Source organism: Microtus pennsylvanicus, chromosome 3, assembly GCF_037038515.1.
Source record: "Microtus pennsylvanicus isolate mMicPen1 chromosome 3, mMicPen1.hap1, whole genome shotgun sequence".
Taxonomy (NCBI): domain Eukaryota; kingdom Metazoa; phylum Chordata; class Mammalia; order Rodentia; family Cricetidae; genus Microtus; species Microtus pennsylvanicus.
The window spans coordinates 49,384,078-49,408,548 of NC_134581.1; the positions used below are offsets into that span (position 1 = coordinate 49,384,078).

Here is a 24,471-nt window from a genome sequence, read left to right on the forward strand (position 1 = left end):
TTAGGAAGTTCTTATGGGGGATAGGGATAGAATGAGTCAGCTGAGTCAAGACAAGGAGAGTTAAAAGATAGCTTTTGGCGTCTTACCTTTCCCTGGCAAGAAGCTCCTCCTTATTCTCACCATAGTCAAGTTCAGAACCTCAGTCAGGGCAGTTAGAAGGATAAGAGAGAAAAGGAAAAAGGCCCGGAGTTTTCTTATTCTGGTCAGAGCTTCCTGGGAAATTGCCCTCTGCCAGATATGGAGATGGTTGGGTCTTCTTTTAGATAAAGTCTCATTATGTAGCTGTAGTTGGCCTAAAACTCTATAGATCAGGCTGTCTTCAAACTCATAGAAATCTGCCTATCTCTGCTTCCAGAGTGCTGGGATTAAAGCTGTGCACCCCTCATGACCATTTGGGCCATGATATTTGGCAGTCTAACCCTAAAAAAGCATCACCACAGGCGGATTTCAGCCTACAGTGACTTATGCAGAAAAATGAAGTCAGGCCTATATTAGCTCTCAGTGCAGGCAACAAAGAAGTGAGCTCAGCTTCCTTTTTTACAACTGAAAATGTTTTAAACTCTTCCTTGTTTCTTAAGAATCAGTTTCATAATTCCATTGCTCATTGAGGAGGTGAACGTTGCTTCCAGTCATTCACCATTGTGATCATGCAGCCTTGTATCATCTTCCCCTATGTCAATATTATCATCCCATCTCTATCCCCAGCGCTGGCCCCGGATAGGAGGGCTTGCTGTTTCCCAGGCCAGAAATTTGGAACCTCCACCCCTGCCCTTTTCAAGCTGGCCATAAACCCTGGAAATACTCCATGTGATTATAGGTCATAAGACCCTCATTTCAGGACTCAGCATTATACCCTGGAAGGAAGAATGCTGTTAGAGAGAAGGGCAGAGAAGATTCGGGGCAGATGAGCCTTGCTGGCTCTCTGCTCAGTGACTTTTATTAACTTTTTTTGATGCCTGGAATCAACCCCAAAGTCTTGTATGCAATATGCACACACTTTGCCTCTGAGCAATGCCTCGCAGCCACAACCTAGTTATATAGCCTTGCACAAGGCTTTGACACTTCCTCACTTGACGTTTTAGTCTTGTTTATGTGGTGGTGTCGCCATAAGACAATTGAACCGAACTGAACAGTCCAGACTACAGCTGAACAGGAGGAGGTGCCTACAGGGATAGATGTGGATTCTGCACCCCTCCTCTTAGCCATCATTCTTCTCTTCCTCTGTACCCCTTTACAGAATCTTTCAGGAGAAACATGTAAATTCAGGATTTTCCTGAGTTCTCTGAGATGCACAAGCCAAACTAATGGTACCCCAAGGAGGGGCTGGTAAGAACCTCAAATTAGAATGGAGCAGTCAGAAACACAGTTCAAACAACCTGAAGTTCACAAATGGGGTCTGAAGTGGGGGAAGGTGACTCTTGAGGCCTGAGCTTCACCCTGTAGGATCCTTTGCTGTCTCCACGGGGAATGTATCAGCGCTGAGTTGGAGGGCACCTCTTTGATGTCTACTGCAAACTAGATGGCTTGGTTGCCAGTGGGGAGCAATCCCACGCCTTTTGGGGTCACTGTGTTCTTCTGCATTGACTTCTATGGTATGAGAACAGTTTCACCCACACAAACCAATTGTTCCAGGAAGAAGCTAGACATAGACGATCTGAATGTTGCATGGTAGAAAACAGAACTTTAGGTCTTCTGACTAAAGGTAATTCTGTCATGAATGATTAATTCCTATTGTACCAGAGAGTTATTTGCTAAATATAATCTAGAACTTTGGTTGCCATGTACTGTTTTGTTGAAGCCTTAAAGAGAAATGCAAATAAGAAATGTAATTTTTTTCAAACAATGAATTCCCATACAGCTGGATGACAGATGCGGCCCCTAGAGATGGGATCAGCCTCATCCATATTGTATCCAATACTTTCCCCAGCACGTAGCAGCACCAAGGTAGGGTGGTGCCGTGGATTAGCTTCCTACATCACAGACTCATGTGCTATTGCCGTCACTGATTTCTGAAGTCAGGCATCCCTTCCTCAAAGCTCAGACATCCCTCCCTCCAAGCTCAGATAGCCTTCTGCTCTAAAGTCTATACATGGAAGGCAGCTCTGTGGGTTGCTACTGCTTCCCCAGCTTCTCCACGTAGAGGCTGGCATTGTCAGGAGATATTTCACTGATGTCCACCTCAGCTCATTTCTCTATCAAACCTGGACAGAGTCCTTGTTATTTGTAACACATGGTTTTGCTCAAGGTCATCCCGTTACATTATTCCTGGTCAACTGGCAAATGCAAGTCTTGCCTATATTTTTCTAGTAACAATTTGCCTATTGACAAGATCTGAGAGGAGAACATTGGAAATATGGCAGAAGCTGATCAGAAGCTCCCCTCTCCTTAGATCCCAGGAATCTGATGGCTTCTTAAAATCTGCTTTTGTTGGAGTCCCCTCAAACTCATTCTCACCATGGTTGAAATGGCAAAGGCCTGTTGGTTGCCTTTGGGAGAGAAAATGAAAAAAAAGTCTTTGTAAACTGTGGCTCAAAACAAAAATCACCAAGACATAAGCCAAAGAACAAGCTGAAATCTGGCCTGTTTTTAGACATAGACTTTATCCTTTCTGATGTTAGGGAAATGCATCTGCCTTCTTGCTGAGGGAAGGTTTGTCATTTTAAACTGAAAAGAAGGGAACCTGTGGCAAGTTCCAGACATGTATCTGGCTCTTTCGTTGTTTAATCACCAAGGTAGCCATATTCACTGTTGCTATGAGTAAATAGTTCTATCAGTAAAAACAAGTCACAGCTAACAGTTGGCTTCCTTATTATCATTCATAAACAGTTGAGGGCAAGGGAAGGGAGAGACCTCAAGGAGATAAAGGCCCGCACTCAGAAGGTGTAGATTTCTTTCTAATTCCGGATCTTATACTTGCCATTTCACTTCTTATCCAAGGCTGGAATCCCTTGAGGTAACTGTATGGTAGGTCTGACCCCTTACCCCTAGTTCTCCACACACCTGCCTCAGCATTTCCTCAGATGGAAGCCATGAGCTGGGGGCCATAGGAACCGAATGGTGAATGGGTAGCCAGGCTGATGATACTAGGCATGGCAGCCAGGACCCCGTGTCCGGACACACATGAAATGCAGATATGAGAGAGTTGAAGGCTGGAATCACTTACACCTGGGGCGGCAGCATGGAATAGGAAACTGCAGAAATTGTATTGGCCCTGAGATTCCCAGAGAAGCTAGTACTGTCCAGTTGTCCCATGCTGCACATCTTTTGGTGTTGAAAAGTGAGCTTGGTCTCCTTGAGTCTCAGCACAGTGGTGAGAAGTCAGTGTACATGACATGTAAAGTCCCTAGCGTCAGAAATAGTCATAGAATTTTTTTTGGGGGGGGGACTCCCTTTCCCCTGTTCCTGCCTGGGGGTTCCCCCATCTCTGACTCCTCCTGGGCATCTTAAGGTGGCTTTCCTCTGTATCTCCCACCAAGCTCTAGGCAAACACAAATAGGACCCCATAAGTACACACAGACTTAAAGCTTCTTCCTCTTCTGAACTCCTCAGGACCTGATTTTGTGTGATTTCTTCTAGAGGTGATGTTTGCCTTTCATTGTTCTGTGTGCTTGCATTTTTTTCCATACTTTTCAGGATTGTTTGGTACAAAGTTCCTCTTAACCTTGATGCTGAGAGAAATGTCCCAGCCAGCTTCCTCCTCAGGAAGGGCATCCTTCTGATGTGGAAGCTACGGGCAGTGGGGAAGACCCTTAATTCTCTTCTTACTACCAAAGCCTCTTCCATATTAGAGACGGCTCTTTTGGCATCTCAGGAATAAAAGGAAAGCATAACTACTTTAAATAGCTGTATGCCCTTGATCTGTGCCCTCGAAGGAATTCAAAAGAGATTGTCTTGGACCACAGAATACAGAGGGGCAGGGGCCGTGGGCAGTGAGGAAGGGAGGAAGCAGACAGAGTAGGCCGCAGGCATCCCAGACCCCGCAGAGTACAGGCTCTTGTACTTCTTGTTCTTGTCCTCCTCCGTGACCGGTCCCTGTTGGTGGGTGTCCTCAGATTTCTAGTTCCATTCTGGGAAGATTTTTTGTAAATTATACTGATCAGAAAAGTTGTCACCAAAAATTGTGTGTGTTCCAGTCGGCAAGAACATTTTTAAAGGAGAATATGTGGTCAGCACTTCAAATGAAATAGTTACGTTTTTTTTTTTAAATCACCCTCCTGATTAAAGGAGACACCCACTTTATAGGGCATAAGCCAAGGTAATTTTGGTCTACTCCATTATTCAGAAACACTGAGTACTAAGATAAGGGTGGGTAGGCACATGTCACTGACCCTTCTTGTTGAAAGAGGAGCTGAGGCCCAGGCTGATGCAATTCTGTGTCCTTTGAATCAGCCCTAGAGCCAGCAACCCTGCCTTAGGCTGCTGGGCTTCATCTCTGCTTTGCCTCCTATGAACACAGAGTTCTCATCTGGACTCTCTTTCCTGGAGGACAGAGAAAGGAAAGTGACCAGATCAGTTGGTCCAGATGGGGAAGCAGAAATAGCAGGGCCCTAAGAACTTTATCCAAGATCTGCTGGCCCTTGACTACAAGAGCTGGTCTTGATACCCTGACAGCAGCCATTCCTAAAATACTACCATTTGATAAGAATTAACCCCTTTCCCATGAAAAAAAGAAAACTAGATTGATTTTTATAGCTTACAGACATTATTAGACACATTAGAGGTGTCAAAGGATGACTACTCAGAGCAAATATGATTGTGGTTGGGGCATTTGCTAGAAGGTTTACTAGCGGTTTGGATACATCTTTGTTTCTTACAAACGTATTCTTAGCTCTTGTAACACTTGGTTCCTGAGGTGATTCAGCCATATGTTCATGGCTCTGAGGCCCTATTGACCATATGGCACATAACTTTCTTTTAGGTTTTCGGTTTTCTTGACTCCCCTGAAGACCTCTTCCCACCCCCACCTCCATCCCCAGCACAGGGTCTCATAGTTCTAGCTGGCCTGGAACTTGCTATGTAGACCAACCTGGGCTTGAACTCACAGAGATCTACCTGCCTCTGCCTCTTGAGTGTTAAGATTAAAAGTGGGCATCATTACTCCTGGTATGAGGGCCCTCTGTCTCATGACAAAGGACCTACTGAGAATTGGGTCTCAAGAGACCCCTTGCTCAACTTCTCTCCTTATGGGTCAGTCATAGCCTTTCTGTTTTCTTCCCCATATACTCTTCTAGCTCATTGCTTTGCAAAACCACCTTTGACTTGAAGCTTTGAATGATGAACACTGGGGGTCATAGGTAGCTAGAGCTTCCAGTAATCTTGTGAGTGGTGAGTTGTATCTGTCATATAGATTCTAACACAGCTCTCTTGCTATTGTCAAGGATTTCTTTTTCTGAAGATAATGACAGCTTTACTATGTTCTGTTCTCTAAGCATTTGATTTCTTCTACTGTCATTTTTGTGGCTTAAACCTCTTGTGTGGTGTCAGTAGAAGTCATATTAATCTTATCATTTTATAGTCAATTTCATGATGTTTTCTCATTAAATGAATATTCCTAGGGGATTCGGGAGAATACTGTATGATTTAAGAGAACTCTTATTTAGGGCTGATTTTTTAATATTTTAGAATACTATTTCTGCATCAATGAAACACATACACTTATGTAAGAGTTTGAAATAAACACGTGAGTCCCCTTTATAAGCTCATGCAATCAATTCTGTTGATAAACAATTTTAGCATTAAACGAGCCCTGCATTCTTGGTACTAATCCCTAATTAATCATACTACACTTGATATGTAATGCTTTATTAAATATTTATATCATAAAAATTTGAAGATTTATTTGTTTTTCATTTATATGTATAAACATTTGGCTTACATGTATGTATGTATATCATGTGTATTCATGGTATCTGCAGAGAGCAGAAGAGGGCATTGAATCCCCTGGAACCTGATGGTCGTGAGCTGCCGTGTGGGTGCTGGCAACCACATCTGGGTTCTCTGGCAAAGCAGCAGTGCTTTACTGCTGAGCCAACTCTCCAACCCCCAACACCGTAATTTCTATATATTATCTTCGTCTAGTTTTACTACTAAGGTTTCACGAGCCTCCTGAAATGGGTTGGAATTATTTCTCTCAGACCTATTTTGTAGAATGCTTAGTTTTTTTAAAAATTTTTATTTTATTTCTTTATCTTTTCGTCTATGTGGGCATGTGCATGTGTGGAGGTCAGATACCATTTTTCCAGTTCTTGCTTTCCACCATGGGAATCCTGGGGTCAACTCAGGCTGTCAGACTTGGCAGCACGTGCCTTTATATTCTGATACATCTCACTAGTCCAAGATACTTTCTATATGCTGGGGAATTATCTATTTCTTAAAGATCACTTAGTATAAACACTGAAAAAAGAAGAAAGAGAAGAAACAAGGAGGGGTAAGATTTACTTAAACGTCATAGGTCCAGTTTCTATTTTTCTGTTCTTGATTCCATTTTGGAAATTGATATATTTGTCTAAGAAATTCAGCTAAGCACACACATGTGCTTCTAGTTCCTGGTAGTCAAGAGGATCAGGATTCATGGCCATCCTCAGCTAGAAGCCACTCTGGTCTACAGGAGACCCTATTCAACAAACAGCCCCAATAAATTAAAAAAGAAAGGGAAAGATAAAGATATCGTGTTTCATTTGCAATTTCATGCACACTTTTTCAAAGTTGCTAATCCTCTCAAAACTAAGGTTTTGAAAGCACTGATTTCGAAATGCATTTACAGAGCCTTCTCGGGCCCTTGAAGTCTCCACCGAATCCCAATAGCCATGTCCTCTCTATGGTTTTCCACTCCAGTGGTTTCTGCTTTGATCGTTCTGTCTTCTCACTGCCTCCACAAGCTTTCCTCACCCACAATCCACTTCACTCCCCCATGCACCCTCTGGGTGCCCTAAGTGCTTTGCCTTGTGTGTTTGAGGAGTTTACAAATCCAGACATCAAAACTCTGACCAACTATTCCAGCTCCTCAGTCTTGTTTTGTTTCCCAGTTCTCCATCAGTATCGTTATTACTGATTTTAAAAAAGATAGGACAATTTCGTTTATCCTTTGACAACACCATATCTGTAAACAATGCATCTTTATCATATACATCTCAGTTTCCCATCTCTTTCCAGGAGCCCAGCTCTCCCTTCCCACTACCTACAGGCACCTCCCTTCAAGCTCTCTCCTTTTATTTTGTTGGTAACGTTACTAGTGCAGACTTGCTTACATTCACTATCAATTATATTGACTCATTTTCTAATTAAAAAACTAAACGTGTTGTTAGCTTCTATTTCATTAAAATAATAACTAGGATAAGTTCTCAGACTTAACTACCAACCTGTCCTGTGTGCTGCTGGTCAACAATTTATGGTTTGACGGTATTCCTGAGGCTTGCACTCACCTTCCCCATTGTTTTCCTTTTGCTAAGGTCGCCCTGTTCTGCCCTCACTCAGCGCATACTTTCTATTCCACCCAACCTTATTTCTCAGGCCCAACACACTCGAATAATCAATTGTGCCTGTTTGGCATTTGCTGAGACCAGGTGTGTTCAGATGAAATACTAGAAACCAGAGCTTCTGAGCCTCCAGCTTTGTCTTGACGGCACATCTCAAAGTACCACTCCCTGTCTACATACACACACACACACACACACACACACACACACACACACACACACACACAGACACATTTTTGACTGGTATGGGAAGCCTCTGGAAAGGTAAAATCTTTGTCCTGTCCTTGTTGCTTTCAAAGAGGTAGACATGGAACAAACATGTCTCCACCTCTGTCTTGACTGTGCTCCTTGCTAAAAGATCAATTAGAAATGGCAATTTGTAAGTAGGTACTTTGCAGGCATCATCCCAAGTCACTTTTATTTCTGTTTCTGGTCTGCTGTCAGCCTTTAGGTCCTTAAAAATCTACATTTCTTTGGTAGATAATATGAGAATTTAAAAAAAAATGAATTCTAAGATTTTCTATCAAATAGCTGAGGGGAAATATTCATGGTTTGTCTTCAATGTAAATATTTCCTGTTCTTGCCGATTGTGGAGAATTGTTGCCTTTGCCACCTTGTCTTTCTTGTGATCTGTTTTTGGAAATGGTGTGACTTTCTCCACTTTTTTTTTGTATTGAGACAGGGTTTTTCTAAATCAGGCTGTCCTCAAACTCACAGAGATCCACCTACCTCAGCCCCCCAAATTCTGTGATTAAAGGTGGATTCCACCATGCCTGACCTTCTCCATCTTTTTCTGTTTGTCTCTTAGCCACTATTTTATACTTCTCACCACTTTTTCCTTTGTCCCTGTGAGCACTGAGTGTTTATCTCACATCTACCTTGAAACTCACTAATTCCCCACTGCACTGTGTCTAATATGGTCAACATCAGCCACTGGAACTCTGCAGTGGTATATTATTTGTATTATGATAAATAAATTTTGCCTGAAGATCAGAGGCAAAGCTAAAACCACTAGAGGTCAGGCAGTGGTGACAGCCACCTTTAATCCCAGGATTTGGCAAACAGAGTCAGATGGATCTCTGTGAGTTCAAGGCCACTCTGGGCTACACAAGATCTATGCAGAAATAAACCCAGGTGGTGGTGGTCTACACCTTTATCCCAGTACTAGGAAGACATACACCCTTACTCCTAGCACTAGAGGGAATATAAAATGGGAGGAGAGAGAGGCTGTCTGCTTAGTTTGTGGTTTCCCAGCCTTGGTAGACCTAAGACTTTTCTAGTGGCTTGGCTGCTTTGCTTTTCTGGTTTGGGGGATGAACCCCAATTTCTGTCTCTGGGTCTCTATTATTTATGCTACATTTGGTGCCCAATGTTTGGAGTACGAATTAATGAAAAAGCCATTTGCCTGAGGTTTTTAGCTGCCAACATAGGCCGGGGCTGCATGTGGGGCTCCCATTGGAGCTGCATGTGGGGCTGTAGCCCCACCCAACTAGGCTTTCTTTTCTTTTCTTTCCCTTCCTTCCTTCCTTCCTTCCTTCCTTCCTTCCTTCCTTCCTTCCTTCCTTCCTTTCTTCCTTTCTTCCTTCCTGCCTTTCTTCTTCTTCTTCTTCTTCTTCTTCTTCTTCTTCTTCTTCTTCTTCTTCTTCTTCTTCTTCTTCTTCTTCTCTCTCTCTCTCTCTCTCTCTCTCTCTCTCTCTCTCTCTCTCTCTCTCTCTCCCCCTCCTGTCTCTCTTTATCACTGGTGGTTCCAGATTCTCTGTGAACCCCCTTCTCAGGCTGCTGCCAAACAAGGCAGCTGCCTTGAAATCCAGCCAGGCTTTTACTGTTCTATGCAGCAGCAATCAGCCTCAGATCTCCATCAATATCATTGGTAGATTTGGTAAGACAATTGGGAATTCTTAAAGGGGAAAATTAGTTAAAAAAGAGATTTTCCCCCACATTAAAAAAAATGGGGAAAATCGGGCTGGAGAGATGGCTCAGCTGTTAAGAGCATTGCCTGCTCTTCCATAGGTCCTGAGTTCAATTCCCAGCAACCACATGGTGGCTCACAACCATCTGTAATGAGGTCTGGTGCCCTCTTCTGGCCTGCAGGCATACATGTAGACAGAATATTGTATACATAATAAATAAATAAATATAAAAAATGGGAAAAATCATTATAATGGTGGGATTTGTCTCTATATGATGATATGGTAGAAACTGTTCCATTTTCAAACTGTCAGACTGGTAGACAGTTTGAAAATGGAACAATTATATGAAAGAATATTAATTTAGATCGAATTTATATGATGCCAATTGTAAACATCAGCATTATGATTTTCGTCTTATCACTAAAAAAGTTGATTAATCTGAGTGTTAATATACAGGCCTTAGAAAAATCTAATAAAACAGATCACAGAGAGATTCAAACCCAGACAAAATAATTTAATGGAGAGCCAATTTCAGCATTGCATAATAAGAATAGAGGAACAGCCTAAGGTTTTCAGACAACCAACCTTAATATATCCAGTAATCTTACAGAAATTTCCAAATGGCAAAAGCTCTGTTACAGCTAACTGCACTCCTGTGCCATTGTTAGATGTAAAGAGATTCAAGGAGGCAATTGTCTCATTTGACATGCATTCACTTTTTGTGAAGCAAATGTTAAACTCATGGTCAGTTTGTAATAAATTATCCCTAATGACTGAAAAAATTTAGTTAATGGAGTTTTAAGGACTAGTACACAATTACAATTGAATACCTGGTTCAGAGAAGAGGCTAAGATTATTGAACAATGGAGTAAAGCTAGAGGTAGGGAAATCTAAGATCAAATTCTTAAAGAAGGAGACTATGCTACTATAGAAGGCAAGTTCTGTATGATGACCACACCCTGGATTTAGGCCACACAGCATCTTTGAATGCATGGAACAGAACTGGAGAATTTGGAAAGAAAATTGAGTTATTTACTAGAGTTGAGCAGGGGTCAAAGGAAGTCTGTACAGATTTCTTACAAAGAGTGACTTCAACAGTAAATAGAAGGATACCAAATTCAGAAGCTAGACAAATAATAATTGAATCTTTGGCTTTTTAGAATGCCAATTCTCTATGCAAAAGGATAATTAGGCCATCAAAGGCAAGGTCAGCACCTTTGGGGGAATGGATAAGAGATATAATTAATATAGAATCTCATGAACATGATGATGCATGGATAGGAGAGGTGATTTCCAAAGGTTTGAGAAAAAAATCAAAATGATGAATGTTATAATTGTGACAAAGAAGGTCACTTTTACAGGGATTGTAGACAAAATATTCCTAGAAACAATGCTTTTTCCTAAGAAAAATTCTTTCAGAGCACATCCCCTCTTCTCTGGATAATGCGGAAGGTGTGGCAAAGGCAGGCATTGGACTAAAGAATGTAGGTCAATAAGGACTATTCATGTTAATCCTTTGCCATCAGGAAGCTCCATGAGGGGCTATGCCAAATTTGGCCCCTGTGCCAAATCCAGTTCAGTCCTTTCCTGCCATCCTAGAGGAAACTCCTTTCCAGAGCAATTAAATAACCTAATGCCTATTGTAAGAAATCATACTGCTCTGGATGATAGAACAGTTATAGAAAGGAGACCAAAAAATTCAGGAGAAACCATAAAGCAAATATTTTGGCAAACTTCTATAAATGAACAAAGATCAAAATTAAAAATATGAATAAATGATATTGTCATTGAAGGTTTGGTAGACACAGGTACAGATGTAACAATAATTACATCATAATTTTGGCATTCAAATTGGCCTCGTCAGGATGTAAATGTTCAGGTTTTAGGGACCGGAACTTTATCTCAGGTAAAACAGAGCATGAGACGAGCTGAATACATAGGACCAGAAGGACAGAGAGAAATATTAAAACCATATGTAGCTATACATAGTAATGAATTTGTGGGGACATGATTTGTTACAGCAATGAAATATTCAGATTAACATTCCCCAAATCTTAGAAACAAACCATAAATTATTGTATGTTTCTGGGAAAAATATTAGAAGGTTTTATAAAGAACAGTCACCAACCATTCAGGTTGTACAAGAACAGGGTACAACAGCTGCTGATATTTCAAAGGCATCAACAGCCCTACCTTTAAAATGGCTGACAGTCACACCTGTATGGGTTAAGAGAAACTTCAGGCTTTAGAACAGTTGGTACAGGAGCAACTAGATGCTGAGCATATTGAGGAATCAACCAGCCCTTGGAATTCTTCTGTATTTGTTCTTTAAAGGGAATCTGGAAAATGATGAATAAAAACAGATTTAAGAGCTGCTAATAAGGTGATTCAGCCAATGAGCTCTCTATAGTATGGCATCCCTTTGCCTTCTCTATTACCTACAGGACAGCCTTTTTTAGTTATTGATTTAAAAGACTATTTCTTCACTATACTTTTGCAAGAAAAGGACAGAGAAAAAAATTGCCTTCACGGTTTCTGCTTATAATAATTCTCAGTCTACTAAGAGATATCAATGGGAGGTTCTACAATAGGGAATGTTAAATAACACCACCCTGTGCCAATTTTTTAAAGTCCGACATTGGAAATGATATATAAGCAATTTCCGCAATCTATAGTTTACCATTACATGGATGATATTTTGCAATCTGATTCAAATGTAGATACTTTAGAAAGAATGTTTGAAGAAGTAAAGAAAATTTTGCCCTATACCACTCTTGGGAATATACCCAAGAGAGGCCTTATCATACAACAAAAGTATATGCTCTACTATGTTCATAGCAGCATTGTTTGTAATAGCCAGAACCTGGAAACAACCTAGATGCTCTTCAATGGAAGAATGGATGAAGATAGTATGGAACATATTAGAGTACTACTCAGCAGTAAAAAAACAAGGACTTCTTGAATTTTGCATGCAAATGGATGGAAATAGAAAACACTATCCTGAATGAGGTAAGCCAGACCCAAAAAGAGGAACATGGAATGTACTCACTCATATTTGGTTTCTAGCCATAAATAAAGGGCATTGAGCCTATAATTCGTGATCCTAGAGAAGCTAAATAAGAAGGAGAACCCAAAGAAAAACATATAAGCATTCTCCTGAATATTAACCTTCATCAGGCGATGAAAGGAGACAGAGACAGAGACCCACATTGGAGCACCGGACAGAAATCTCAAGGTCCAAATCAGGAGCATAAGGAGACGGAGCACGAGCAAGGAACTCAGGACCGTGAGGGGTGCACCCACACACTGAAACAATGGGGATGTTCTATCGGGAACTCACCAAGGCCAGTTGGCCTGGGTCTGAAAAAGCCTGGGATAAAACCGGACTTGCTGAACATAGCAGACAATGAGGACTACTGAGAACTCAAGAACAATGGCAATGGGTTTTTGATCCTACGGCACGTACTGGCTTTGTGGAGCCTAGGCAGTTTGGATGCTCACCTTACTAGACCTGGATGGAGGTGGGTGGTCCTTGGACTTCCCACAGGGCAGGGAACCCTGATTGCTCTTTGGGCTGACGAGGGAGGGGGACTTGATTGGGGGAGGAGGATGGAAATGGGAGGCGGTGGTGGGGAAAAGACAGAAATCTTTAATAAATAAATAAATTAAAAAATAAAAAGAGAAAATTTTGCCTTGTTAAGTATTACAAATTGCTCTTGAAAAAATATAAAGAGGAGATTCTATTAATTATTTAGGCTATAAAAGAGGGTTACAAAAAATTAAACCTCAAAAGGTGAAAAATAGGAGAAACCGATTGCAGACTCTTAAGACTTCCAAAGAGTGTTAGGAGACATTCCCAGCTATGACTCACTATTGGGATAAAACCTGATGAACTGATTAATTTAAACAAAATCTTAAATGGTGACAAGGATTTAAATAGTCCCAGGGAATTATCAGGAGAAGCTGAGGGAGAATTGACTTTTATTGAAGAAAATTACAGAAAACATATGTGGAACATGAGGATGCAAACCTAACTGCATTCTGGTCATATCACCCTCCAAATATTCCCCAATAGGAATTTTAATGCAGAGGGAAGATATTATCTTAGAATGGACCTTCTTATGACATAAACCGAATGGAAAAATTAAAAACTTATGTGGAAAAGTTCTCGGAGTTAATTCTAAAAGGAAAATTGAGACTTCATCAATTAGGAATAGACCCAGCATAAATTATAGTACCATTCACTAATAATGAAATTAACAAATATGGGAAGAAAGTAAACCCTGGCAAAGAGCTTGTAGTAATTTTTTTTTGAGAGATTAACTATCCCAAAAGCAGGAGAGTTTGTCTTATGAAGATGGAAATCGTGGATACAGGACTCAGCTTTCTGTGGGTTCTGGGATTCAGAACTCAGGTTATGAACTTTAGTGGCAAGTGCTTTAAATATTGAACCATTTCTCCAGTCCACAGAATGTTGTTTTACACTTTAAAGAAAGTGATAAATACACGAGACCCTTGAGAAGGATCAAAAACAACAATAACAAAATCACGAAGGCTGAGTCTTCCCCCTTACTCTTTACTGCCCCCAGCAGTTCATGAAAATCACTCCATCATGTTAGGGTCCAGGTTGTGTCCAATAAAGGGTTTGTCACAAGGTTGTGACTCACCTTGTAACTTTTGGAACTTTGAAATAATATTTCTTAGAAATCACACCTCTTTTTCCTTAATCATCTCACCCCAAATTCATTTTTTCCTCTTTTCTGTACTCATGATTACAAGGAAAAAAGTTTTAATTTTTTGCTTGTGTTTAATTTTTCATCAAGTATTGTTTTAATATGAATATTAGAGGAATAAACAGTGCTATTAGACATTATAACATTATGGTCTTTTGGGGGAGGGTGTTGAGACATTGTCTGACATAGGACAGGTTGATCAAGGAGATAGATGAGAATCTCCTTAAATTCTGATCTTCCTACCCCCACCTCCCAAATGTTGGGACTACAGTTGGGCACCACCATGCCTTCATGTGGTGCTGAAGACTGAGCTTGGTGCTTTGTGAACACTGGATAACCAACTGGGCTCTAAATCTGGGTGGACTGCAGTCTTGAAGGAACACCACAAGATAATGTGACATGTCGGGACCACAGCATTTGGAAATGTTTCATAAGGCCAATGAGAGCTCAGTGGAGGTGGGGACGCTTCCTGAAGCAGGAATTTTAGTTCAGAATTAAGAATGGATTGGGTTTGGAGGAGCAAGTGAAGAGAAAAGCACACTGTGAGCAGTCACATAGAGGCTGAACCGGCAGATATCAGTTCAAAGGACTCAAAGTGGCTGGCATGTGGATCTGTGTTGGGCAGAAGGGGACTGGGCTTCATGGGACAAGACAATGGAGACCCTGGATGTGCAGTGATGCCTCTTGGGCAGCAGAGAGACTTTCAGTACATCTGTAGCCTACCTTCTGGCTCCATCACTGGATCGCAAGAGGTTGAAGGTGGAACTCTGGCTAGAAGCTATAGACAGAAAGTTAAGCAAATTATAGGTATTGTCACTTTCCTATCCAGAACAATAATACACACACACACACACACACACACACGCACGCGCCAAACAGACAGACAAACTCACACTATAAAAGAACCAGTCTTTGGAAAGTCTTTGAAAACAAGTAAGACCACTTGAATCTTTGCAACTTTGCCCACATTTGATTCTGTGACTAGCGGTGGCACAGCAACTACTCCAGCTGCCTGTCATAACTGTATCCTTGCCCTGCTTGTTTTTGCTCGTAAGTGAGCTCATGGTGAGGTTCATGGATGCAATCATTTGAATTCACTGACTCTTAGCTTTCCTTTAGAGTTGACACTTAAAACACCAATATCCTGTGCTTCCATTTTATGATCGCCCTTTGCTGTTTAGATAGTGCTTTCATTAGTGTTATCTCCTTTGAACCTTTATTGGAAATACCCATGAAGCAAGTCTGAGGTCAGGCTTTTGCTGTGTTCATTTACACAACCACAAAGCATGCTTTGTTACCCAACAGAAAAGGCAACACTCTGATTATTTGACATGAAAAAGTTTGAAACTATTACAGAGACCCAAAAATTTAACACATGGTTCCTTTTTTCTCTGTGTAAGTATGTATAGTATTGGAAGAATATCTATAGTAGATCCCCTCTGTCTGCTATCAAGTTCAGAATGATCAAAATGGTACAGACAGCAAGGGACATGATATAGGAATTAAGAACATAGACTCTGGGGCTATATGATGCTCAACTTTTACAGCCAACCAGCATGCTATGGAGAAGCACACCAGCATGCGGCAGGTACTCTGGTCTGCACTCTTGTTAAAGCCTCAGTAGGTAGCCAGTACCTACAAGGCAGACATATGAATGCAGGAAGAACTCATATGTCTTCAGACAATTTCAGTGGGACAGAAATGAAATGTCCTGCTGAACCCTGCCTGAATCTAGGATTCATACACAAAATAAACATAATCTTAAATTTGAGGTAGTTCTGTGGAGGTAGAACTCAATGCTCACATGATTTTCTGACCTTCCAGTCTGTGTCCAGCAGAAGACGCTGTTCTTTGTAGGCTGGCAGTTGAGCGGGTTGAGCTTGTGAGAGAATGCCCAGTGAAGATAGCTCAAGAGTATAAATAGAAGATGAAAGAGGCTCTGGATGTACAGTGAAGGACACAACGAAGAGCAGATTCGTGGCTTTATCACGCCATCCGTCTCCTACATGGTTGAGGGATTTGTCCAGCTCCCCTGGATAAGGAGCTAGATTGAGCACAAGCGAGGTCTTGTCAAGAATGTGGAAGACAAAATATTACATATTTCCTCTAAGGAGCTTAATCCATCAAGCATCTATCTATCTGTCTACCTACCATTCATCATGTCTCCCTATCTATGGCCTTAAAGTAGAGGGCATTATCTGGGGGAAAGAGAGGACAATGGATGGCAAATTACAATGATATATTATGAAATTTTAATAGTGAAACACATTGTTTTGTATGTTAACTAAAATTTTTAATTAAAAACTTTAAATTTACGTATGTGCGCGCGCGCGCGTGCGCGTGTGTGTGTGTGTGTGTGTGTGTGTGTGTGTGTGTGCAACGTATACCTACAGGTACCCTTGGAGACAATAAGAGGGTGGTAGATCCTCTGGAACTGGAGTTATAGGTGTCGTAAACTTGCCTTACCTGGGTGTTGGGAACTGAACACAGATCTACGAAAGCAGTAAAGTGCTCTTCGCTCTCGAGCCATCTTTCTAGCCCGTTAGTTTTTGTTTGTTTGTCTTCTGTTTATGTTTTTAAAGACCAAGTCGTGACCTTGTGGGTCTATGAGATATGCAGAGATGTGTAGGAAACAAACATGAAGAGCAGATATTAGCATATGCTTGGATGTTTGTCTGAAAAGAAAGCTTAAAGATTGTTTCTAGGTACAGAAACCAAGACCAACGCAGAACTGATTGTAAACTGAACACAGTATAATTGGATGTTACAGAAAACTTGAATTTCAGGTTAGGTTTGGTGAGAAAAATCCCAGTAGATAATGTAATTAAATAGGGTTTCCTGATAGACCAGGAAAACAAAAGCAGGATAAATATAAGCACTGGCTTCTTCTGGGCTCTGAGACTAGGGAAGGAGTTCTAACAGTTCGGCCTACACCACCACACAGGACAGCGCTCTTCTTTTTGGAGGTTAAATAACACAGTGTGTGTGCACCATTTTCCTCATTGTTTTTCAGGCTACAACAGAAATATCCAACAAGACACAACACTGGGTCTAGGCAAATGGCTCAAGCCGGTAAGAGTGCTTGCATGAAAGCAGGAAGGCCAGAATTCAAAATCCCAGCAGTCATGTTAAAAAGCAGGGAATGGCCACGCATGCCTGGGACCCCAATGTTGAGGAGCAGAGACAAGCGGATCCCAGGACCTTACTAGCCAGTTCAGCTGAAATGATGAGCTTCAGGTTCATGGTTGGAGGAAGTAAAGGATGAAAGCAATAGAGGAAGATGCTAGACATGTGTCCTCATAGACGTATACAAGTGTGTATGCCTGCGTACACATGCGCAAATACCATATGAAGGCGTAAGTCACAAACAACGCCACACCAGTTTGGAATTATTATTAATAGGGTGGTATTTATTTAAAGGGGAAAAAACTTACAGATCACCGTCAGCCCTCTGCGCAACCAGGAAGGGAGTCTAGTTGCCGGCGGAGCAGGAAGTGAAGAGAGAGAGGAGAGGGAAGTGGCAGCTTTTTTAAAGGGAGAGAGACCACGCCCCAATGGGCTGGTATCTCAGCGGCTATTGGCTGGAGGAGTGGGAGGACCTCCCGCAACAACCATACACATACAAACAAGGCAACCATAATGCTACATATCTGTGCTACAGTCTTTTGGGTGGCAATTCTGATGAGGGTCATGGAAGTCCCTAATGGCTCACCTTTCCTCCTGCCCCCCCCCCCTTCAGCCTACAGTATATTTATACCCACCCCATGCCTCCCAACCCCAGGCGATTTCAACATTCAGGCTAGAAAGGGAGAGTTTTACTCGAGTGAAGTCAGACAGGTCAGAGGCCTCTCTGAGGACAAGACAGATCAAGCTGTTGTGTTTCCCCCTAGACCCAAACTAGAGGCTGTGCAGCGGAATTCTGCCCAGGAGAGGACTCTTGTTAGGAGAGTTAGCAGTCACTTCTGCCCTGGCTGTCTAGAGTAGTTCATCTCAGATGACAATAATGTCCAACCTTACTTTCTGAGGATGTTATTCAGTGCTACTTGCTTAGTTTTGAAGTTGTACTCAACATTCATTTGACTTGATATTACAGTAAAAATGAAGACAGGAATGTTGGCTTAATTCAGACACTCTTGATGATAGAGATTTGGAGAGGAGGTGATGACCAGTTGGCAGGCTATAAGTGAAGCCAGGGTGATCTAAAATGGAGAAGAGCATACTGTGATTGCAGCTTGATTTACTACTTAATGTATGGTGCCAAGGCTGTGGATCAAGTCAAAGTCTTACATGTGTCGTGCGTATCAAGGGCTTCTCTCCAGAAGCCAGACTCTTCTGTATCTCCTGAGTCCAGAAATTTACAAATAAGATGAGTGGATGTATTCTTGAAGTGGGAACAGTGGGACATCCAAAGGCCCCCTGTGTACCATCTGCCTTCTGCCTTTGGAGAGATGTAAGCTGAAATCACCCTGTATGTGTTGAATGTCTCATATATGAATTCTATTTCTCCAGGGGGCCTCCTTGGACAACCTTGTAATGGTCACATAGAATCACTAGCAAGAAGGTATTTGTGTAGAATTTTTACACATCCAACTAGAATCCTTATTTTTCATCCCTTTGAGAAGAAGAATCTAGATCATGGTGTGAACTTACCTGATTTATAGGTTGTAGGCAAGGTGTTTACACCATACACCCCTAGTAAGATTCATCTGCAACTTAGCTGTTGCCGTGGAGACAGCCAGAGCATTACAGTTTGAATCGTTGGGTGTTGAAGGGAGCTGAATTTATGACTTTACTAAAAATCTACACACTGTGAGCGTATACTGTGTTAGAGAGTGGTCATGACCACTTCTTTAATGAGTTATTTTGTCCTTTCTTTCTAGGTCCTTGGGTGTGGCTCTGTTGCCCAAGCAGTCCTCAGCCGAGGTCATCTTGGTGGAATAGTCACTATGAATATGGGATTTGCAACAGCAGTTGTGATGGCTATTTATGTCACTGGCGGTGTCTCTGGTATGCAGTAGAAGTCATTATTACAACGATTAATGCAACTGTCCCAATGTACTAGCGGGATTGGCTGATTTATGTATCTTATGTATTATGTCTCTATAATCCGGCAAGAATATGTATTGATATCTTTTTATAGATGATAAAATTTAAATGCCAACAAATAGCTAAGTGGCTTATGGGAAGGCAACATTGAACAAGGACCAGATGGGGTAAGCACTCATACCTCAGCCATCCCTGGCTACTGCAGGGTATACTCCAGCAATCAATACTTCTTATTTTATGAATCTCATGCTTGGAAGCCATTTCCCAGATAAGCCTGTGACTAGCTCGGCAAAGGCCACACCAGCAGAGGCAAGTTCTTGGATCTTTATCAGCTATAATCAGAGCGGCTAGGTCTTTCGCAATGTCAACTCTGTCTTCATGACAGTCTGTGCCTGAGCTAGAAAACATTAACCTGGTTCTTCCCTAGTGACCAGGCTGACCATGGCCATTTCCAGGGCTCTGCAAAACAAAATGATGGTGTGCTATTGAATGCAGTCTGGAAACTTAGGAGGGGACCTGGGGCAGGACCAGGTGTTCTGAGCCGTAGTGGAGCTACTGTTATGAATTATAATGTAAGTGTCTGATATGTAAGATACCTGGTATGTCATCCCTGTGAAAGGGTCCTTACACCCCAAAAGGTCATGACCCACAGATTAAGAACCACTAGTTTAGAGTATTTTGCCTGCGTGATATCCTGAGCTGAACATTGTCAAGCAATCATTTGCTACTAATTCCCCTTGAATTCTGTTAGTGTAATTGACCCTGGCCACAGCCACTGCAGGTCATAGATCTTTGCATTCATTGTTGTATTTGGGGGCTTGAGGAGTCATTGTGGGGGAAAGGATTGAAAGCAGCAGCAGGAAGAATAAGAGGGAGCAGGAAGATGGCAAAGAGCTGTCGCCTCTGGCCTGGGGACTGAGTCCGAGCTCTTGGGAGTGAGAATCTGAAATGACTAGAGGCTGCATTTCCAGGTCAGGCTTTGACTCTGACCAAGTTGTCTATGAGAGGCTGTGAGAGCACCCAAACCCCACAAAATGGTGGATGAGCCCGGCTGGTGAATGATAGTGTTGGGCTGGAGTGGGAACACGTATCATGACTCTGTGTGGAACTAGCGTAGTTCATGCTCAGCAATGTGCAGGAGCAACACATGCACGCTCCATGACATCTACACAGGCCACAGCATCAGTCTTGGCATCAGTGGTCACAGGCAGGAATCAGAGTAGACAATTGTGCAGGAGGTGTCTCTATCAAGATGGCTGTACCTAACACGGTTTGTAGCCGCATGGGAAGCTCTTTATGAGGTCTCTAAGAACAACCAAGGCATACCAGACATGAATATAAATGTCCCATTTTGTGGCCACAGACTGGTGAAGTCAGTGGCTTTTCACTTTTAAATATAAAGAATCAATTTTCTGGGGCTGGAGAGATGGCTCAGAGGTTAAGAGCATTGTCTGCTCTTCCAAAGGTCCTGAGTTCAATTCCTAGCAACCACATGGAGGCTCACAACCATCTGTAACGGGGTCTGGTGCCCTCTTCTGGCCTGCAGACATACACACAGACAGAATTGTATACATAATAATTTAAATAAATATTTTTTAAAAAAAGAATCAATAAAGGAGTTTTAGCATCCTGCTCCATTGTGAATGTGCCATTCAACCAATCAGAGCTTATTGTTATACACACCTAATTATTATATACGTGTAATTATGTAATATGCTACTCAAAGCATGTAGGCTGCCGGGTGGTAACTATTTTTTAAAGTAGCATGTGTATGTGTGCGCGCGCACATGTGTGTGTGTGTGTGTAGACATGCATATATGTCATAGAATGCACATAGAGTCCGTAAGTTCTCTCCTTTTACCATGTGGGTCTCAGGGATTGAATTCAGATTGTTAGGCTTGGTGGTAAGTGCCTCACTACACCCTCTCAGGCATCTCAATGGACCCTGTTGGTGACTATTTTTGACATAATTTCTAAGTGAATTAATTGAAAAAGCAGAATAGCCTTGCTCAGTGACAGGAAATTAGTAAGGTATTTATCACAGAGCTGTGTAAGGGTGATAGAGAGTTCACCTAGAACAGAAGCTTTGAAAAGTTCACTTAGCTCACCCAAGACCCACATCTTGAGCCTGTTGGACCCCGACTGTTCCCCGAGGGGGTTCTTTACATGACTAATATGGTCATCAAAGCAACCTTGGCAGAGTGGATATTTGAGAGCAGGACTCCTTGACCCTAGAGCTCATGTTCTTTCCACTACGCTGCTCTGGCCACGCAGGTCTGTAGGAGGAGTGCTCTGTAGGAGGCGGGGTCTGTAGGAGGCGGGGTCTGTAGGAGGCGGGGTCTGTAGGAGGCGGGGTCTGTAGGAGGCGGGGTCTGTAGGAGGCGGGCTCTGTAGCCCTCTGGACTCCAGCCGTTGCTCCCTGTCTCTTTCTGGATCCTCTGTTACTCCTTAGCCCCTTCTCCTCACTTGTGTCCAAAGCTCCCTCCCAGATCTACCCTCTCTGACTCCCAAGCAACTGTCCCTGGACTTCTGTCATGTACATCAACTAAACAAAGCCCCTTGATTATTTCATCAGCTCTCTTATCTAAAACGCCTACAAAGTGGCTGATATCACATGAGACCTGAGACTAACTGGGCTTCCAGGATGCTTGCAAAATGTAAACTTACCTGCGGGATTTTTTATCTTAGGAGAGAGCTTGTTCTAGAAGCCTTACCTGGCAAGGCACTCCACAGGGATGGCTTGGATCAGAGGTGATTTTTTTATGACCCTCTTACGCTTCCACAGTGAGAGCCTGTATTAGATCACAGATTCTGCCCTGTTAGAGTGGATTAGCCACGTCTTTTATCCTATCCAGAACCTTGGCTCATCTGCTGTGCTCAGGCTCGTCTCCTCTAAGCTCAGAGACCCTCTTCTCTAGGCTCAGACCCTCCTCCCCTCCAAAGTCTATAATTGTAAGGTATTTCATTTGTTCTGTGGGCTGCTGTTGGATCCTAGTCCCTGCGTCCCTAGCCTGCCCTGTGTTAACTAGAGGACTCTCCACGCAGCCACAGGGAGAAGAGGAACAGATGCAGCCGGCTCCAGGAATTTCTCGTCAGTCTTTGTCCAAATTCATGCTTCCAACCTTCCTCCTAAGCTGGCAAGACCCCACAGTTAAAGTGCCCATAAGGATCCGGGAGATCCCCCATGCTTTGACATACTGAAATTTCCTTGCTCATGTTCACTGGAGTTGAAAGGCAGGGGTGGTTGCCTCTGCAGCTTAGCAGCCAAAAACCCACTTTTCAACCTTGAACAGGAGACTCGGGGAAAGCATGGCTTTCTGTGGGGGCTGGGCTTCTAGAACAAGCATGACCATGGTTCTGATGAGGGCCAGGGTTCAGGGTTGTCGTCACCCTTATAATCACCATCAGGAGTGTTGTCATCTCTCTTGTCCACACCTCCCCTGAATGCCCACATTTCACTGTGCTCACTTTGGAAATGGTTTTAACCCCCTTCCACATGAAAGGCCGTCCCTGTTCTCCTGGTTCACCTTGTGCCCCACCACCTTGCAAGCTCAGATGTGCATATGTGTAACACACTTAGTTTTCAAGGCAGATACATCTTGTTTTGAGATTTATTTTTAATTATGTGCACTTGTGGGGGTGGGGTGGGGTACGTGCATGTGAGCGCAGGTACATGCGGAGTCTAGGAGAGGGCAGCAGATCCGCTGGAGCTGCAGTTACAGACGGTTTTTGAGGATATCTGGTGTGGGTGCTGAGAACTAAACCGGACTGTTCTGCAAAATCAGTATGAGTTCCTAACCAAAATACCTCTCCAGTCCCAAGGAGGTTAGAAGGGGATCAAGGGAACCCGGCTCTTAAATTCAGATAAAGCTGAACTTGAATTTTGGTTCTTCCACTTGCTGACCACATAGCTGGGAGAAAACCCCTCCTGTTTTGCAGTTTTCCCACCAGTTAACTAGAGCAGAAGCCATTCCATCAGATTCTTAAGTCTAAAGAGCACCACAGTGATGCTATCTGACCAGTCACTCAGTAAATGTTGCAGTTGAGTCCCAAGCCGCATGAGATCATCACTGAGCACAGAGCAAACCTCTCTAACTGTATACATAGTGAGACTCAGGAAGCTGATTTTGCTACTACCTACAACTTGGGTTGGGTTGAGGAAGTTGTTGCTACATTTCTGTGTGAGAGAACACACTGTTCACGCAGAGGAACCTAGGAGGATCCATCCAGACATGGCAATCACCTCCAACAAAGCCCTTCTGCCTCAGGGACAGGCACAGGGCATCTGCCAGGACATCGCCCTTTCCCAGTGTGAAGAATGGCTTCACAGCTTCTATGCACATGCTGAAGAATTGTTAGATATGGACTTAAGCCTCAGTTGCCTAAAAAAAATATGCACAGTAATAGTTTGCATCAAATTACTTATGGTATTCCTTAACTAATGACTAAAACTCCACTTTTTTTTGTTTGTTTTGATTTCCAAGACAGGGTTTCTCTGTAGCTTTTGGTGACTGCTCTGGAACTAGCTCTTGTAGACCAGGCTGGCCTCGAACTCACGGAGATCAGCCTGCCTCTGCCTCCCGAGTGCTGAGATTAAAGACGTGCGCCACCGCCACCTGGCTAAAACTCTACTTAAAAAAAAAAACGAGTTGCTTACACAAGTCTCTTTTCATAAGATAAAGATTCTAAACCGTCTCTAATAATAAAAATGGATTATTAGTTGCCCTCCTTCAACACTCATCTGTGTTTCTGTTTCCCTCTCCCCATGCCCACCCGCTGACTGTCTCCTCTTCCTTGCAGGAGGCCACATCAACCCAGCTGTGTCTTTTGCAATGTGCATCTTTGGAAGGATGGAGTGGTTCAAGTTCCCATTTTATGTGGGAGCACAGTTTTTAGGAGCCTTTGTAGGGGCTGCAACTGTCTTTGGTATTTACTATGGTGAGTATTGACCTGGAGTTCAAACATTTGGAGGGCTAGTGGGGCAAGCTACAGAAGCTTAAACTTGGTAGGAAGCGTGAGAGTGAGCAAGAACAGGAAGCGTTGTGACAATGAGGCCCATGTTATCAACAGGGCCAATTTATGAAGCCTTTTAATAAAATCTGTGAATCGGCTTTTTAATCTAAAGATCTGTGTGGGTCTTTGTTTGTTTGTTTGTTTTTGCTTGTACATATATCTTTGCACCACCTGTGCATCTGATTATCACAGAAGCCAGAAAAAAATAGCAGAGTCCCTGGAACTGAAATTACAGACCATAGTGAGACACCATGTGGGTTCTGGGACTCAAAACTCAGGTCCTCTTTAGAAGAG

At 42.6% G+C, this 24,471-nt stretch overlaps 1 protein-coding gene across 1 annotated transcript in view; it reads left to right on the top strand.

Moving 5' to 3' along the window:
* Nucleotides 1–24,471, top strand: part of Aqp9 (aquaporin 9) — a 41,750-nt gene that overhangs the window by 6,305 nt on the left and 10,974 nt on the right. Inside the window, exons 4-5 of the mRNA XM_075965314.1 lie at nt 18,999–19,125; nt 23,965–24,102. Coding sequence (XP_075821429.1) covers nt 18,999–19,125; nt 23,965–24,102 — 265 coding nt within the window. The remainder of the gene's footprint in view (nt 1–18,998; nt 19,126–23,964; nt 24,103–24,471) is intronic.